The following is a 17,444-nucleotide window of genomic DNA, read 5'->3' as shown; positions in this document are numbered from 1 at the left end:
ATTGAAAAAACCCTCTCAAAACCTTACAATCAAAAGTTCAAGTGGTATACGTTAGGATAGGTAAAATTAAATACCCAAAATGATCTCAAATGATGCATCAAATCAAAGATTAGAATTAGGATCTTTCTGTATTCCACAGCCAGAAGGATCTTCGTTTGGTGGAGTGTCCCAGCAAAGGCACAGACACGCCTGTTTTCTCCTTTTCTTGTCTAGTGGAAAGATCCGTGGTTGTCGTCAGCGAAACTGCTAACAGTACTTTTTTACATGATGTTTTTGTGCCTTTAGATTTCAGGCTGTTCTTGTAAGGACTCCTAGGTTTAGCAAGATAAAATTATTTGTTGTTGTTGCAGTTTTTTCTTGTGCCTGCCATTCTTTTGACTGGGGCTTTTTCCATCAGTGCCACATATTTCTTATTCTTCAATTACATTGCCATAGAAATGCAATGATGTTGCTGCTGCTGCTTATAATGAGAGAGGTTTTGTGAGGAACACGTGGACGACCATTCACCCTCACATATGATCTGGAACCCATTCCAAAGAAAGATTTTTATCACAAAAAAAAAAGCAGTTAAAATAAACTATTATTATACTCTAAAAATAAATTTGTTGTAATTGCTTTAAGGAAATTATATGTTACTAATATCAAGTTTTCCAAATCCATATAGAATAAATGTATCTGTTGCCTGTCCATGAATTGAACATTGGAATAGCTTCTAGTTGTGGTGGGAACTTTTTATTTTGCTTTAATTTTTGTTAAGAAAGCACGTGCAGTGTGTGGTGTGGTAGGTATCGAAAGGCTTCATCAGGAGTGGGCTTTCTTTTTACAGGACTGTACAGAATGTTCTGATAAGGTGGAAGAGGTTCAGATTTATGGATTGTGATAATGAAGTTGTCACCAAACATTATATTTGATTTAGTATTTGTTTACTTTGAGTTCTGGATGAAATCCATGTCTTAGTTTTCTTTTTGGTTTGTTTTTCTCTCCCAGTAAATATAATTTCTGCCAGGCAATTAACTGGATGTGGACGTTTCAGCCACTTGTTCCCAACATCCACCTACCAACACATGAAGATGCATAAGAGGATTTTGGGACATTTATCATCTGTTTATTGTATAGCCTTTGATCGCAGTGGGAGAAGAATTTTTACAGTAAGTTTAAATATTGTACTTTTCTTGGAAGATTGCTTTGCTTGGTTTGATTTCTTTCTTTCTTGAGTCCCTCAACAGCCTCTTAGTTACTGACTGAGACGCAGACACGGCTTCCAGAAAAAGAAAGGAAGAAAAATCTTGAAATGTATGGAAAACCCATCTCTTTCTATGCTAATTTTCACTTTTCACTTGACTTGGTATTTTAAAATTGCTCACGGCTCCGGTAGACTGAAACTTAGTCAGCTATTTGCTTCCCCATGTAGAACCTTACATCAGGGTTGTTCCGGTCCAGTGCAACTCTCACTTGAAACACGTGCTCATTTTTCTTTATTTATCATCTTTCTTACTGAATGGCACCTGCAGTAGTCTGGGATTTGGAATTAATTTGCATGCTGCTTGCTGGGTTAAATCTTAACACTTTTTTTGAAACTACATTTTACCTTTTGGTAACCTTGGAAATGCTGGCAACCCTTTCCTTACACTTCAGTAAAAACTTGATGATAAATAGAAGACCTCATTACTTCATCTGCAATTAACTTCTCTACTAAATTTTCTTTCTAGAATTTGGAGAATGTCAGTGACTATATCAATATTATTTTAAGTTTTTCTCCAGAATATATTAACATACATTTCTGTGATACTGCCCTTGCTTTTTGTTGCGCTTATTTAAAAATTAACAGATTTTTCAAATTAATAATGCATCTTTTAACTGTTAATGTTAATCCCTGTCTTGTCTTTGCCCTTGTCTCTTATCAATAGGTGTTTAGAAACAGATTACCTGGCAGGCTAATTGTTGTCTTTGTGTTCTTGCTAGCTTCTCCACTCGTTATAAATTGATCAAATAGAGATGTTGTTATGATAATTACTCTGTGTCATAGTGAGGGCCTTTCCATTTTTGTTTACACCATAAAGGAATCTTTCTCATCTGCAGTTATGTGAAGAACTGGAAGAGATCTGTGTTCGAATTTAGCTGCAGTTAATAAAAATGTAATTTAAAGTCAAATGATGTTGATATTGCAGTTAGTTTTATTGTGTTATGTTTCTGAATATATAGTGGCAATCCTACCCACTAGTATTAGTATTCTTTGTAGTATCTGAAGAGTGGAAAGGTCTGTGAACTGTCTAAAAATTCTTGGCAATATTGGGACTGAGTAAGAAATTATGTAGCTGCTGCTATAGGTAAAAGTATTTTACAGTGATCTGCGTTGGATATGCTTTTGAATTGTGTCCTGTCCTGAACTGAAATCTCACTGACATAGTATTTCAGTTGCACACGATGTTGCACGGGTTCTCTCTTCGAGTGGTCCAACTTTCTTCCGTTCACAAAAATTGAACCTCACGGTACAGCTGTGTTACAGCTCCAGGAGCACGGCAGAGGCTCTGAGATCCCTCAGATGCTTAAATGCTCTTTTTCCTTAGGGCTTAAGTCTTATGATCACTTTGATTTTACTACTGTGTTGATCTGGCTCACGCAGATAAATATGACCGTTGGTAGTACGTAATGAAACATTTTATCTTCTTAAATTTACCTTAATTATTACTGAACTGTACTGAGAGGAGTTGTATTAGCACCGGTAATCGTATCTTAGTATGAAGCATAAGACAATGGCTTCTGTTTTATAAATATCTAAATCCTTGACCCCACAAGATGATCCCCAAACTGAGATAGTTGTACCTCTGTGGAATCCCACTGCAGTTGCTCTTCTGGCAGGTTCATGGCGCAGTGGTGTTGTAGGTACTTGTTCATCTGCAGTGTGCCTGTGTATCATGTACGCGTAACGCATATTATTTTATATAATCTTTGGAAATTTTTGTGTGGCATTAGGGGTCAGATGATTGTTTGGTCAAAATCTGGGCTACAGATGATGGGCGCCTGCTCTCAACGTTGCGAGGACACTCGGCTGAAATTTCTGACATGGCTGTTAACTACGAGAACACGCTGCTTGCTGCAGGCAGTTGTGATAAAGTAGTCCGAGTATGGTGTCTTCGAACCTGTGCCCCAGTCGCAGTGCTGCAGGGCCATTCAGCTTCCATTACTTCCATACAGGTGAGGAATGACCTTTTTTCCTAAATCCTTGAATTAAAATGGTAATAAGAGATGTGGATTAGCAATCAGGGATAAAACTTACCTTTTCATCTCTGTTTGGCAGTGTAGGTTTGCCCCAACTCGAGGGTGTTGTTTCCAGGCAAACTCACTCCTGCACAGTGGCCAATACTGCCGGAGGGGGTGATTCTGCTTCTTCCAGCCGCCTTTAGCTATGGGGTCCCATTGCTTCTTCCTTAGATCTAGCAAATGCGTGGTCACCAAGAGCATGGAATCAACTAGCTGAGCCAGGGAGACACGGCTGGCATCTTTGGTGGTAGTCCTTGCACAGCGACTGACCCAAGAGTCGTTTGTTCATAGAGAACGTTTATTTTCCAGAGGAATACTGTCGGCTAAAACTCCTTATTCCACATTTCTTATTTGTTCCTTATCTTAGCCAGTACCGTAAGGAGCTGTTCTGGATATTGTAGCATACATAGACGCTGCAGCAGCCACAGTGCAGCACAGATCAGGGTTCGCAGAGAATCTGCGCTTGTGCCCGGGCAGTTTCAGCTGGTGGCAAGTACCCAGTGAGCAATAGCAGAGCAGGAAAAAAAGGACTAAACTGCCAGCACTCAGTTCTCTAGTGGTGGCGCAGTCAATAACGGCTAGTAATTTGCAGTTTATTTGCTTTAAAAAAAAATGCCACAACAGCCAGGCAGAAACCTCCAGCAAAACAAAATTCCAGGATAAAAAAGACAGTCCCTGCAATTTGGCAGGTTATGCACATAAAGGGGAGAACGAGTGGGGATGTTTGGCTCAGAATCCCTCTCTTCTGGAGCCTTGCTACCTTTGATTCATCACAGTCTTCTCCGTCACACCAGTAGTCCCTGGGAGTCTCATTTCTCCCGCTCTTGCCTACGCTTCCAATTTTGTCTGATTTCAGCTATGTTGCAAGTTACCTACCTGAAGGTGATTGCTTTGGAAACATATTTTACAACCGTGTTTCGTGGTTTGTATATTATTTGTTTACATATATATACGTTCCTCACAAGCTTTTTGTAAAACTCTGGTAATTTAGAAAATAATCAGTCATGGCTTTTTGAGGAAACAGTGCTTGATTCCTTTATCAAATTACCAAGTGGCCAGAGGATTAAAGGTATTGCTGCAGTTATGAAATTAAAGTCAGAGACTTCAGGATGAAAAGCTTTCCTACTCCTTAGAGAGGCAGAGGAGAGGTTCGGGAAGAGGGAGGGAGTGGGGGTCTTACCGTGCTGCTGTTCTTCGTTGGGCTTGGATGCAGGAATCATTTTTGTCTTTGTTACCATGTTTGATCCAGTTCTGTCCTAGAAAGAAGTATTTCCTCATCTTGTTGCCCATTAAAAGGGTCTAGGCTTGTTTCATTTCTCCAATTTACTAACTTTTGTGTGGTAGAAACAAAGACTTGCTAGTCAAAATGTAGGTATTTTCCATTCCTCAGCTTTATTTTTATGGAAGTTCAGATTCTGTGCTTATCCCTGATACTGCTCTCTGTACTCCCGGGGAGAAAGCTAATATGTTCATGAAAAAGGTTCTTGTCAACATCCATTTACAGGTTTCCAGTATGTAAGGGGAGAAAGAAATTAGCTGGTTTAACTGTTACAACTTTATTTTTAGTTCTCTCCAGCAAGGAAAGGAACAACACGATACCTCACTTCTACTGGTGCTGACGGAACAATCTGTTTCTGGCAGTGGCATGCTAACACCATGAAATTTAAGTAAGCCTGTTTATCTTAAATAAAGGACAAATTTATTTTGAGTTTTGGCGCGGAGAGGAATGCTGGGATAGTGAAATAAGGGCGTGTTCCTTCTCAATGAACAAGTTTCTTGGGATATGTTCTCCCATAGACACGCGGTGCATGAGTGCCGTACCAGTGTGTGGGGCAGGGAGCGCTTTCCTACGTGTGTTGGGGAGTCTGTGGCATTACAGCCCAGAGGGGAGGCAGAGATCGGGGCTTTTGTTTCTGGGTTTTGCGCTTTGCAAGCCAGCGTTGTGGAAGAACTTTCAGCTTTTATGTCTAGGACTAAATCCTTGTCCAAAATGTACAGGCAGGAGAATTTCTTTGCTTTTAATCAGAAGAACACGCATATGTAGACGGTATCAAACCCATACTTAATAGGGAGTAAATGCTATTAGACTAATGGTTTGCCAGGTTCTGTTTTAAATAGATTTGAATTGGTGAGTATCATGAGAAATAAGTTAAATAGTCTTTTCAATTTAGAAAATGATGGTTTTCTTACTAAACTAAGGAAGGAAATTACTAAGATGAAAAATAAGTTCTAGCAAACTTAGGTGAGAATTCTGAAATAAAGAGATTTAGGATAAGCATATTGACCTTAACCTGCTGAGCTGCAGTGCACTACTCTTGTTGAATGGCGTTGGAATAAAGTAATGAAAAGTAAAAATGTTGTGTTGTTGCATATAGGGATCGCCCTGTAAAATTTGCAGAGAGGTCCAGGCCTGGTGTTCAGATATCTTGTTCGTCTTTCAGTTCCGGTACGTATGCATTGTACGGTAGCTGAAAGTATTTTATGATCTATAATTCCTTTGGTGACAAGACTGTTACTTCTTTTTAAATACAAATGGTATTAAACCCTTTTTCAGTTAATTACAGCACTGCCAAATTGTGATTGTTTGAAATTTTCCATGCTAAGCGTCTGCCTCAAGCTACCTTTTCTCTTTTTTTTTCTATAATTTACGCTAAAATGCCTTGGCCGCTTCCAAGGAAGACTATGCTTTCAGTCTGTTGTTTTGCACATTAGAGCTTTTTCTTTGTAAATCCTTTTAAGGTTTTATCTTGTAAAGTTTTTGAGTGAAAAGTTCCTGAAATCTGGCAGGCAGGTGGCCTCTGTTCAGAGGTTACACTTTTGGTAATCTTCCAAATTTGGCTAAGTTCTAGGAGGATCAGTTCAATGTGTTTGAAAATATCAGCTTAACTGACATCCTGTGTTGCAGCTTTGAATTCTCAAAAATAGTATTTTACAAGCAAAATGATGTAATTTCTCATTAATTTTTGCTGTCTGAAATTGAGAGCTATTCTAGAGCCATGGGAGCCTTGTCCACGTTCCTTTTTTAAAACCAGAAATCCTGACATTACTAAAACCATTTCAATGCAGTAAACTACACAATAGTGCCCTTTTTGTGCAATATTGTAAATAGAACAAACATTATAAGAAAATAGCTTAATCACTCGCTCCCGATTCAGCAATAATTTTTCTGATGTGCTTCAAACAGATATTGAAGATGGGCTTAAATATGTTCTTTGGTATTTACCAGTGAGAATATGAAACTATTCCCCATGTAATTTTCCACATAGGCTGATGGAGAGCGCCGTGGTAATTTCTGAGGGAAAGCGGAATAGTTTGTTGGATGAATGTTGTAACTTGCAGTATTCTCTTCCTTTGGTCAGAAGGGTTTGCAGCTGGAAAATATTGTAGAGCTCATAGTTATGCTAAAGCTGATATGGTCTGAGAAAATACAGATTAAAGCAGAAGCTGTCAGAGTTCACTGCTTTGTTCAGGACGTGTGTTTTGATTACATTGAAATTTTCTGTTTAAAACTGTGGTTTGCTGCTTTTGACAATAAAGCAGTAATTAAAATTAGTTGTTCCTTGGATGGCTTTTCTTCTCACAGAAAACACTGTCTTTCTTAGGTGGCATGTTCATTGCAACAGGTAGTACTGACCACGTGATAAGAATTTATTATTTGGGCTCAGAATCTCCGGAGAAAATGGCTGAGTTAGAATCTCATACGGTAAGAGACAAATCGGAAAGCAAATCTTTTTTTTCCCCGCTTTATCTTATTTCAGGAACTTCGATTGTGTACATCCTATTCAGCTTGTTTTCTGTCTTTAGAGTTGAGTTGGTTCTCAACACTGTGTTATTTAAATGCCTGAAAATTTGTGGTATGTTTATTTTTAAATTCCTCTGAGGCAGGAGATGTGTGCAAAATATGCTTTATGTATTTCATTCCCCCAGGAAACTGAGGGACTAGATGATTTTTCCATATTGTTGAAGAAAGTCTGTGTTGGAATGGGCAATTGAAGCAGTTTTCATGTACGATGTGATTTTTTTCTATTAAATTTACTGTCGAGTATTTAACTTCAGTTGTGACCACAAATCCATGTAACAAGAAAAAACAAAGTAATTCTGGTTTTAGAGTGTGCAGTCAAACTTCGGATCACGATGGTAATTTCATTTAGAAAATAAAGCAAGTTTAAAAGCATCCTTTCTCAGGTAATGCAGAAGGGTTCTCGTAAAAAGTCAGACTATTTTAAATACCTGTATGATGACTTTCAATGTTAGTTTTCGAGTTTGAGTCTTGATAGCTTTTATTAAAATCGTTGAATGTCTCAGTTTTTATGAAACCCCATAAAGAAGTATCACTAAAACAGTATCAAATCTTTCTTCATTTCTTAGTTGTTACCAAGAGTAGGTGGTGATTGCGTTATTTATCATGTGCATGGTAAACAATATATCAGAAAGGCCAGCTTATAGCCACACTGATAGGGCTGTCACTTGTGAGGAGTTTGGAGCATTTATCTTTGAACCTTAATAGCCCAGCTGCCCACCTGAACAATATTTTATGGATTAAGCCTGAGGTCTAAATTGATTTGCTGAACTTCAGTGGGAGTCATGGGTCTCACATTTAAGTCTCAGAGCTCCAAGCCAACAAATCTGACAAGTATTTTGCTCGCAAAAGAAAAAATGTCTTCTATATTCAGCAGTTCAGGTTTGGAATAAACTGTAATTCCTTTAATTTTTGAAAGTCTACTCTTCTTAATACCACAGGCTGCTGTCAGCCCCCCCTGAAACAAATTCCCTAATTGGACACTTGGTTATCAGGAGCTAGAGATGTCAGTGGGAGTACAAAGAGCAAGTGCACGTAGCCAACACAAGTATTTAGCAAAATAAAAAAGGCAAAACCATATCTAAAACATAATATTTGTTTCTCAACAATTTAAAAGTGGAAATAAAGCCAAGGTCTGCATTTTTTGGATGAAATATTTTGATGCACTTTAATGTCAGGTCTAAAAAATGCAAACCTGCTGTGATCATTTATTTGGTTAAGTTGTGCTTTCTCCATCTTGCTGAGTGCTGTACCTACTAGGCCTTGTGAGCTCCTGGGGTTCCTTATTCCTGCTAACTCTGTGGAGTCTAAAAGGTGCAGAGTTTCCCAGGCAGAGCTTACCCCGGGGGGTGTGTGGTCCTGTGGCACTGTGCAGGAAGACTGTGCTCAGGCAGGAACAAGCTGCTGCAGCTTCTTCCTCCTGAACGTCTAACATCAGGGAGACGGAGTCGGAAATCGTTTCTGTCTCTGAGCTACTTCAGGAGCGACACGAAGCCATCACCTCTCTGAAGTTTTCTATTTCAATGTTTAACATGACATGCCTGGGGAAGTTTTAACTTCAAACATGACTTTTCTGTTCTTGAATTTGTGAGATGGCATGTTGTAGGAGATGCATGGGAAGATGCAATTTGCTAAATAGAAGCTCATCATTAGGATCTTTTTGGATGAGTGTTTCAGCTTACAAAGCACTTACTACTATTTTTTTCCTCCCTTCTATTTAGGACAAAGTGGTTGCAGTCCAGTTCTGTAACAATGGTGACAGGTGAGTGGCTGTCCTGGGATTTTGACATGAGGAGTATGGTATTTAATTTTCCAAATAACATTTTAGAGAAAATTTGGTGCAACAGGAAGACTGCACATGGACTCTGATTAATCTTAGACAAATTATTTAAAGTACGTTGCAAGTTGTGTGTCATGTCCATGAGCTTGGACTTGTGGTCCTCTGCCGTAACAACAAAAACATTCTGTAACTATGCTTTTGCTTTGTATTTTTTAAACAGCAAATTGGAAACCAAATTTTGTATCCTTTCTGTGTAAGTGTGTCTTACTTCACAGGTAGCCTTGTTAAGTACAGAAGGGGTTACTTCTGGAGTAAGAGCATTATAACAAATGCAGTTCTAAGCAAAAGTTAGAACTGTTGCACATGCACAGATGGTCAGACAAGTAAGTCTGCAAGGAGCTGTGGTCTGACCCTCATTAAAGGAGCCTCTCTTGCAAGGTGCTTTTACCTGTGCAGTCACTTACATGCTCAGTGCAGTCATTTATGAAAAGAACATAAACATGAAAGGGGAAATAAGACCTGATGCGTTGTCAGAAGTGAAATAGAAGGAAATCAAGGAAATAATGGCATCTAAATGATGAGTATCATGCATAATGGAAACAAGGAACTGTAGAACTACCTTTTATCTTGGGGTTGTTTTTCATTACTTCACTGTGCTCTTATTTATGATCTGTGTGAGAATCATGCTGAAGCTGATAGTGTTGTTGATAGATTATGTATATGTTTGGTTTTTTTGTTAAAATTTACTTCTCTTGCATATGTTATCTGTATCATTTATACCAGCTGGGGACCAGAAAGCAGCCAATGATTAGCATAATTTGAAAACATTTTCCAAATAATATGACATTGCTGATATGTTGCTGAAACATAAGGCCACCCACCCTTTACTATCTGTCTCGTTTAATTCCTTGGTGAATGATTTCTTCTGCCAGTCCCTCTCTGGGCACACTGAATAAGCAAGTTGTCTCTTCTGGTGCTCAGAGTTCTGAAAAATATGGGAAGAGTGTTTTCATAAAAACTCATAATTCATGAGCTCAACTTCTGTGAGGTTCTGGAGTGATATATGTGATACGATGAATAACCAGGCCCTCATCCCTCATCTTGTATTTTTGTAACTCTGAAATTGCCAGGAAAAAACAACCGCAAAAAACCTGATTTATATCCAAGGGGATAAGCAAAGAACAGCTCTTCAATGGGATGTAAAGGCGCAGTTGATCCTCACATCCCAAATTTGGATCCAGTCTACTTAGTAGATAAAATTCCCCTGCTGAATTTGTCTGCATTTGAGAGTAAAACTTTCCTTTACACATGTTCTTCTCATTACAATTGTTTGGCTTTTCACAAGGATTTGGATGTTTTATGTAATACTTCAGTAGTGTCCTACTGTATTTTTGTGGTGTCTCCTTGCAACCCGCTATCTTTAGTCTTCACTGAGTCATTGGTACGTCTGGATAGCTTAACATCACCAAGTGTGATAATAAATGGGCTGATCTTCACATTTCCTGGAGTGAAGACTCTGTGAGTCTGTGGTCGTTTATGTGGCTAACGATGAGCTACAGCACTTACTTTGACCAGTTGCTGGAACTGAGTATACGGGACAGTTCCTCTACACGCACATCACAGACTCTCTGAACTCGCAGTCCTTGGTTGCTGCCGCCTGTCCAGGACCGGTTACAGAGGCACAGTCTTAAGACCTTTGGGTCTTGATGATCATTTCGTTGGTCTGCTTTATTATTCATAGAAATTTACTTATCTCTGGCGACATACCTGGCAAATACGTGAATTTCTAGGCAAATATATGAATTTCCAGTTAATTAGTTTAGATGATAACAGTAATGCTGTGGTCTTAAAACTTATGAAGTGAACCATTGCAACCTGCAGAGCTTTCAGTTTTTAAAACTGTGCTAAGTCAGGATGCTGTCTCTTACGTAAGAATTAAAGTCAGGATGCTCACGATAAAATGTATAAAGGTGCCTATAGGCATGTCTGTGTGTCAAACTTCTGCAGCGCAGCTGAGTTGGTGTGGCGTGGCAGGCTTTGATTAGCGATCAACATCTTAATGTAAATGGTTTTATGCCAGCTTTTGCTTATATTTCTTATTTTGCTTGGCAGAAGGTTTAAGGGATGTGTGCAAGCAGGAGCCTTCCAAGCAAAACTGTAGCTTTGCCAGTGGAACTGCACCTGTACTCTGAGATCTTTGTCACGTAAAATTATGTGGGAATGCACCGGTATAATTGTACTAACAGTTCCTTCCAAAGGATGTGAGAGCGCAGGTCTCACTGGGGGTGCTAGGTCACATACTCACTGAAAATTATATGCTATAGCGATGCTTTTAATGGAAAAGCAATAGCTTCCTTTTTATTTTAACATAAAGAAGTAAAAATAAAAAGAAAATAAACTTGTCACAAGCATTTTTAAACACTTTCATCACGAAGAAAAAATTCAGATCAGGGAAACTGAAAAGGTGAAAGAATCACTTATTAAAATCAAATTGCATAGGCTTGCCTTTTTACATGTAATTTTGTATATAAATGGAATATACTTTTAAAGGTGTTGGCCATCCTGTGAAAATGTATTACTTGAGGAGCTTTTTTCAAATTCCTCAACAAAAACGATTTCTGTGACATTGATAGCCAAAGCATTATGATGTAGTTAAATGCATTTGCTGGATGCTTGAATTTTTTGAACAAGGAGGAGTTTAAAAATGAAAATACTCACGTTCAACTTCACAGGCAGGGCTACCTACTTGCGTTCAACTTGGGTATTTCCCTTCTCTGTCTTCACCCTCTCCCTAAGTTAATGTATTATAATTTATGCTAGACTCCTGGCATACAGTTTCTTTTTCTTTGCTGCCACTGTGAACTGCTCAAGGGATTTGCTGATGTCATTAAAAAGGGAATGTGCAGCTTGTATGAATTACGACATTGAAGTCATTCCAAGGCCATCTGCTAGCTGTAGCCAAATGTAATTAATGTTGTGGGATATAAACTCTTTTGTACCGTACAATATCTGATATGAAAATTGTAACCTCACTGTCTTTTAATTACATTCTCTAGATCAGAGATGCACAAACAATATAAAGAAGAAGTGTTGAAAAAAGACTAAATACATTCTAGCTTCTGTGCTGGTGCGAATGGGTGTGCTCTTGGCTTGCCAGCGTTTTGTAGCTGCCTGTTTCCTGCGGCAGCAGTTCGTGGATATTTTATGAGTTGTTAAACACGCCTATGTGTGGGGATATATAGAGTAAGACAAGTATATATACACAAGTATACACTTCCAAGTATAGATATACTTGTGTGCGTGTGTGCATGTTTGTTGCAGAATAACATAAAAGGGAGTGCTTGTTGCGACCTTTCCTAAGGTGAATGACAGTCCTCTGCCAAGCTCCTAAATATTCTTGCCGCAGGATTTAGCATGCCCACACTGTTGCTGAGGATGGAAAACTCCATAGCGAAGCTACTGAACAGCGAGAAAATAAGCTCCTAAGATGGGCATGTGGGTATTAGACCAAAAGCAGCAGTGACCTATGCTTACTCAGTATTTCATGACTTTTTTTTTCTTTATTTTCCATAGCTTAAGATTTGTCAGTGGAAGCAGAGATGGAACAGCAAGAATATGGCACTATCAGCAGCAAGATTGGAAGAGTGTAGTCCTGGATATGGCTACTAAAATGACAGGGTAAAACAAACCGAAACAGAACACACTTCATAGCAACATTTACATGCAAAACAAAATCTTCCGTCGTACTGAAAACTATTTATTTGCTTCCATTTTGAGTTAATTTCAGTGCATGTTTTTTGTGTATTGAAAATGCCATGGCTCTATCTGTTAAGTTACAGTTAATTAGCCCCTAAAAGACAATATTAATACCTTGTTAGTTCCTTACTCTAATGGTTGGGGAATATTTAGTATTTTATATACGAAGAAAGAATGCCAAATAGAGTTCATCTCACAGAAAGAGGTTTTTAGTAGAACCTCATTGATCATATGCTGGCCTGCATGTTTTTTAAAAAATGTCCAAAACAAGTGTTAGTTTCTGTCAGCTCTCAGTAGCAACTGCCGTAATCAGTTTCCTCAGGTCGTTAGTATTTCTTTTGTGTCATATGCTGTGCTATTTTGTTTTTTTGAGCTATGGAATGCAGTTAAAATTGTAAGGAATAATAAAGTTAAAATAGAGGAAAACTGAGCAAAATGTATGATATGAATGTAAATATGCATATGTTCAACGGTTTCTGGCATCACACAGCCACTGTTGTAGGCAATTGACAGTTTCTTCTATGATTCCAGTTACTATTCAAGTAAATAAATTTAGTAAATAATTTTAGTTAAAAAAAAGTGTTGCCCATTACAGCTTATTTTACCCACCTGAGGACAAATGACAGTAAGCAGAAAGTTAATGAGAGATGTGACATAGATTCGTTTTCCTAACAACATTCATTTGTAAACACATTTTTGGATTTCTTCCTTCATTCCAAGGCCTGACTTGCCTGGCAAAATTTCTGTAATATGTATATCCAGAACGTTTCTTATCATCGTATTTTTCCTTAAGTTTTCAAGTGGGAGATGAGGTATGGTGATCTGGTTCTCCAGTTCAATTAGGGCTTCGAGCTTTTCTTTTAGAGATCCTCAAGTGACTTCTGTAAGTGGCCTTGTAATTGAATATGCACAGTAACAAAAAGCAGAGATGGAGAAATCCATTAGGCATTTTGCTTTGCAGAATTCTTTATATTTCATACGGTAACATTGTTAATAAGTTAGCTGTCAAAGTATGATTTGGATTCATTTAGCAAATTTTTGCTCATTATAGAGTTTGCTCATATTGATCACTGATAAGACAAATGCCTTGTAGGAGAAAACTTAATAGAACTGAATAGCTTGAAAGAAAGCATTGGGGTAGGCGAGGATGATCGCTTAAGAAGAACAGAAGAGAAACTTCTCCTTTTTAAGGAAATAAAACTCCATAAATCTACAATAAAAATACATAAACATGCAGTGGTACTGTATATTTTCTGTTTTTTACCACTGCAGAAGCCATCCTTCATTCTCCTGCATTAGCCAGTAGCCACAGTGGTGGCAGCCACGCTCTCCCTAATTTCATACTGAATTAGCACTGTTACAAGTTTCCATGTGTAGTTACTGATTTATTTCTTCTTTAAATTATTAATTTCTTTAGAAACAGTGTAGCATCTGGGGAGGACAAGGTGACTAAACTGAAGGTTACTATGGTGGCTTGGGATAGATACGATGCCACTGTCATCACTGCAGTCAACAATTTCCTTCTCAAAGTGTGGAACTCGTCCACAGGGCAGCTTCTTCATAGCTTATCTGTGAGTAAAATTCAAGCGGGTAATCCCAAATGTTCAACTCTGAAATTGATTTGAGGCTAAACTGCATCATCATTCCTCCTGACGGGGAGTGTTTTGTCCTGAAGTACGCCACCTGTCTTACGCTTATTGGGAGGAGTATGTGTCATGGGGAAAGGAGGTGATGACCAAAATGCTGCTAGACCCTGGTGATTGCTGGCTGACAAGGGAGCCCTTTGGAGGCCACCGTTTGTGTCCAGATTAGAGGCTTGCAGCTGTCCTCGCTGCTGATTTCTCCTTCCTCCCCGTCCCTCTCCATCTCAGCTGTGCTGAGCTACAGTCCGAGGCATTTACAAAGTGGGCAGTGATCATGCCAAGCCTCTGACAGAAACGTTGCCTAAGTACAGACACAGGTCTAGTCTAAGATCCAGTAAATTGAGCTGTCATGGATGACTACCTGAACTGAGATGTCCTCACACTAAATACTAGCAGGTTTGGAGATACTACGTGGAGAAACGTTACTTTCTTTTCCACCCTGCTTTCACTGCAGGGTCACGATGACGAAGTTTTTGTTCTGGAGGCCCATCCGTTTGACCAAAGGATTGTACTTTCGGCGGGTCATGATGGAAATATTTTTGTTTGGGATATAGACAAAGGAACAAAAATTCGCAATTACTTTAACATGGTAAGAATGATCAGGGAAGGGTGGGGTCTTTTTCACATTTGTGTAAAACTGGTCTTGAGGCAGAAGCAGATTTCATTATATACCTATTGTGACCAATGTTACAACAGGATTAGGGGAAAACTTCTACATATTAAAAAAAAGCCCCTGTACTCTTCAGTAAGCAATGCCAAAGTATGTTGTTGCATATTGTGAGTGTAACAGTGAGGGGATCTGTTACATCTGAATATTGTTAATGTGTATGGGTACGGTTATACCAGGCAAAAGATCATAGCGACTCCCAAGGTAGAGCAATGAAAACCAGTAAGCCTGTGTGTTGTAGCGCAATGCTGCGGTCTGGGAAACGGTGTGGCTGGCTCCGTGCTGCATCTATCTTGATGCGCCCAGTGCCAGGTTTGTTGGTGAGGTTCCAGTGCTGAGCAAACGCAGCTGTACTGCTTCAGGACCTGAGCTAGCCTCCTGGCACTTGGGGCTGTGAAACCTGCTTGTACGGAGCCAATACATGTCTGAGATCTTTGGTGCAGGCTTGCCCTATGTCTTCCATTAACGTAAAATGTAGATTTCTAGGTAGTTGTTTCAGAACATACATTAAAAGTTGTACTGAAATTTCAGGACAAAGAGAGAATGCAAGGCTTTACTGCATTGTTCAGTTTAGCTTTAATAATTAAGTGGAAAAAATATAAGTGTAAATCAGTCTTGAGCTAGATGAGAAGTTACACAGAATTAGGATTAAATACTTGTTGGAGCACAGGTGAAATTTTTGTAAAAATGCTCTTGTAGAGAATGCATGACTGTGAAAGGAATGCTCTGTGCTTGTATACAGATTGAGGGCCAAGGCCATGGAGCTGTTTTTGATTGCAAGTTCTCACCAGATGGACAGCATTTTGCCTGCACAGACTCTCATGGACATCTGCTACTATTTGGTTTTGGATGCAATAAATATTATGAAAAGGTGGGTTGAATGAATTTTAAACTCTTCTGTGTCTTGACCTGATTTTGTCTTAGAAGTATTTGCGTTCCAGTTTATTCCCTCACCCTGCCCCAGACAAAATAGTAATTAGATCATGAAGCAGTCGCTGTTTACCTAAATCAAAAAGATTTAGACAAGAGAATCTCTAGACAGGGGAACAAAGCATTAACTTCTATCTATTCACCTCTGTTGGCATATTTTACTATTGAATTTTTGCATCAGGCCTTGGTAATAAAACACATTTGTGGTAGGAATCTGTTCTCTGTCATAACATTTCTTCTGCTGATCCTAAGCGTAGGAGTTGTGGTTTATGGGTATGGGAGCCATTCCAAAGCAGCAAGACAGCTGCAAACGGCCATTGATTTACTTCTAAATTGCTTTTCTTGCAGATTCCAGATCAGATGTTCTTCCATACCGATTACCGACCACTGATCCGTGATGCAAATAACTATGTGTTGGATGAACAGACTCAACAGGCTCCACATCTTATGCCTCCTCCATTCTTGGTGGATGTTGATGGAAATCCTCATCCCACAAGATTCCAGCGGCTGGTACCAGGGAGGGAAAACTGCAAGGATGAACAACTTATTCCTCAGCTGGGATATGTAGCTAATGGTATGCCGTCTAAAACTCTTGCATAATACATGTATTGCACAGCATTGAGCACCAGCTCAGTAGGATGGTACTATAAGGATTTGTTTGTTCCAGTTGTCTTCTGAAACTAGTGGTTTAAATTCAGTATAGAGGTAGAAGAGGAGATGGGGTGGCTTTATGGCATAAAGGGAGTTTATGGAATCAACTTGACTGGAGGCAAGTTGTGTGGACTTCTACCAGGTATATGGCAGCATGCTTAAAGAACTGTCCCATTAACCTCGGTGTAACTGTGTATGTGAGTAAGGAAGCAGGAAGGTAAGACAGACATTGAAAAAATAGCTTTTGGTTTTTAAAACAGGTCTTTTTTTCTTGTAGATATAAACTTTTGCAAAATGCTGATCTCCAGAAGAGATCTTCCATTATTACCTACTAAAGCATAATTTCTTTCTGCTGTTTCTAAGGGTTTGTGTTTATATTTTCCGTGTGGTCTGTACTTTTAGGTTTTTATTGTAACTTCTCTTTTAAACTTTGCCTCCGTTTATTACATGAGAGCAGAAGGCCAGCTGGTGATCAGATGTTTTGCAGAGCAGTCGAATAATTGTGCACAATTTTAAATTTGATTGTTCCTGTGGAGTTTAGTAAAACAGAAATTAATCATTTTATAAGCAGTTGTGGCTTTGTTCTTGTGAAGGTGATGGTGAAGTAGTTGAACAAGTCATCGGGCAGCAAACAAATGACCAGGATGAGAGTATCCTTGATGGAATGATCAGAGAGCTACAGAGGGAACAAGATCTGAGACTAATTAATGAAGGAGAAACTCTTCCAAACCCTCCACTCAATAGATCCCACTCTGTTAATGGAGGTAAGTGTCCCTTCGTTACCTCCGTCGTTTCTTTTCCTAAAGCACAGTAAGGTGCTAATCAAAATGGGTTAATGTAAGTTCTGAGACTATGTCTCTGAGGATGCTTTTCTCTCTTGTTCTTACACACATAGTTAACCTGTGTGGAGCAGTTGGACGTTCTACTGATGCTAGCAGAGGAATTAAAAGTTTAAGG

The 17,444-nt window shown here is 39.0% G+C and overlaps 1 protein-coding gene across 1 annotated transcript in view; it reads left to right on the top strand.

Moving 5' to 3' along the window:
- Positions 1–17,444, top strand: part of BRWD3 (bromodomain and WD repeat domain containing 3) — a 54,471-nt gene that overhangs the window by 9,927 nt on the left and 27,100 nt on the right. The window contains exons 3-14 of the mRNA XM_009288005.2: positions 988–1,148; positions 2,974–3,195; positions 4,828–4,928; positions 5,637–5,707; positions 6,864–6,964; positions 8,782–8,822; positions 12,414–12,518; positions 14,014–14,167; positions 14,694–14,828; positions 15,649–15,777; positions 16,185–16,410; positions 17,081–17,251. Coding sequence (XP_009286280.1) covers positions 1,065–1,148; positions 2,974–3,195; positions 4,828–4,928; positions 5,637–5,707; positions 6,864–6,964; positions 8,782–8,822; positions 12,414–12,518; positions 14,014–14,167; positions 14,694–14,828; positions 15,649–15,777; positions 16,185–16,410; positions 17,081–17,251 — 1,540 coding nt within the window. The 5' untranslated portion in view covers positions 988–1,064. The remainder of the gene's footprint in view (positions 1–987; positions 1,149–2,973; positions 3,196–4,827; positions 4,929–5,636; positions 5,708–6,863; positions 6,965–8,781; positions 8,823–12,413; positions 12,519–14,013; positions 14,168–14,693; positions 14,829–15,648; positions 15,778–16,184; positions 16,411–17,080; positions 17,252–17,444) is intronic.

Source organism: Aptenodytes forsteri, unplaced genomic scaffold (genome assembly GCF_000699145.1).
Source record: "Aptenodytes forsteri isolate BGI_AS27 unplaced genomic scaffold, ASM69914v1 Scaffold72, whole genome shotgun sequence".
In the NCBI taxonomy this organism is placed as follows: Eukaryota; Metazoa; Chordata; class Aves; order Sphenisciformes; family Spheniscidae; genus Aptenodytes; species Aptenodytes forsteri.
The sequence above is the reverse complement of the archived record's forward strand: the minus strand, read 5'-3'. Positions and strand labels throughout refer to the sequence as shown.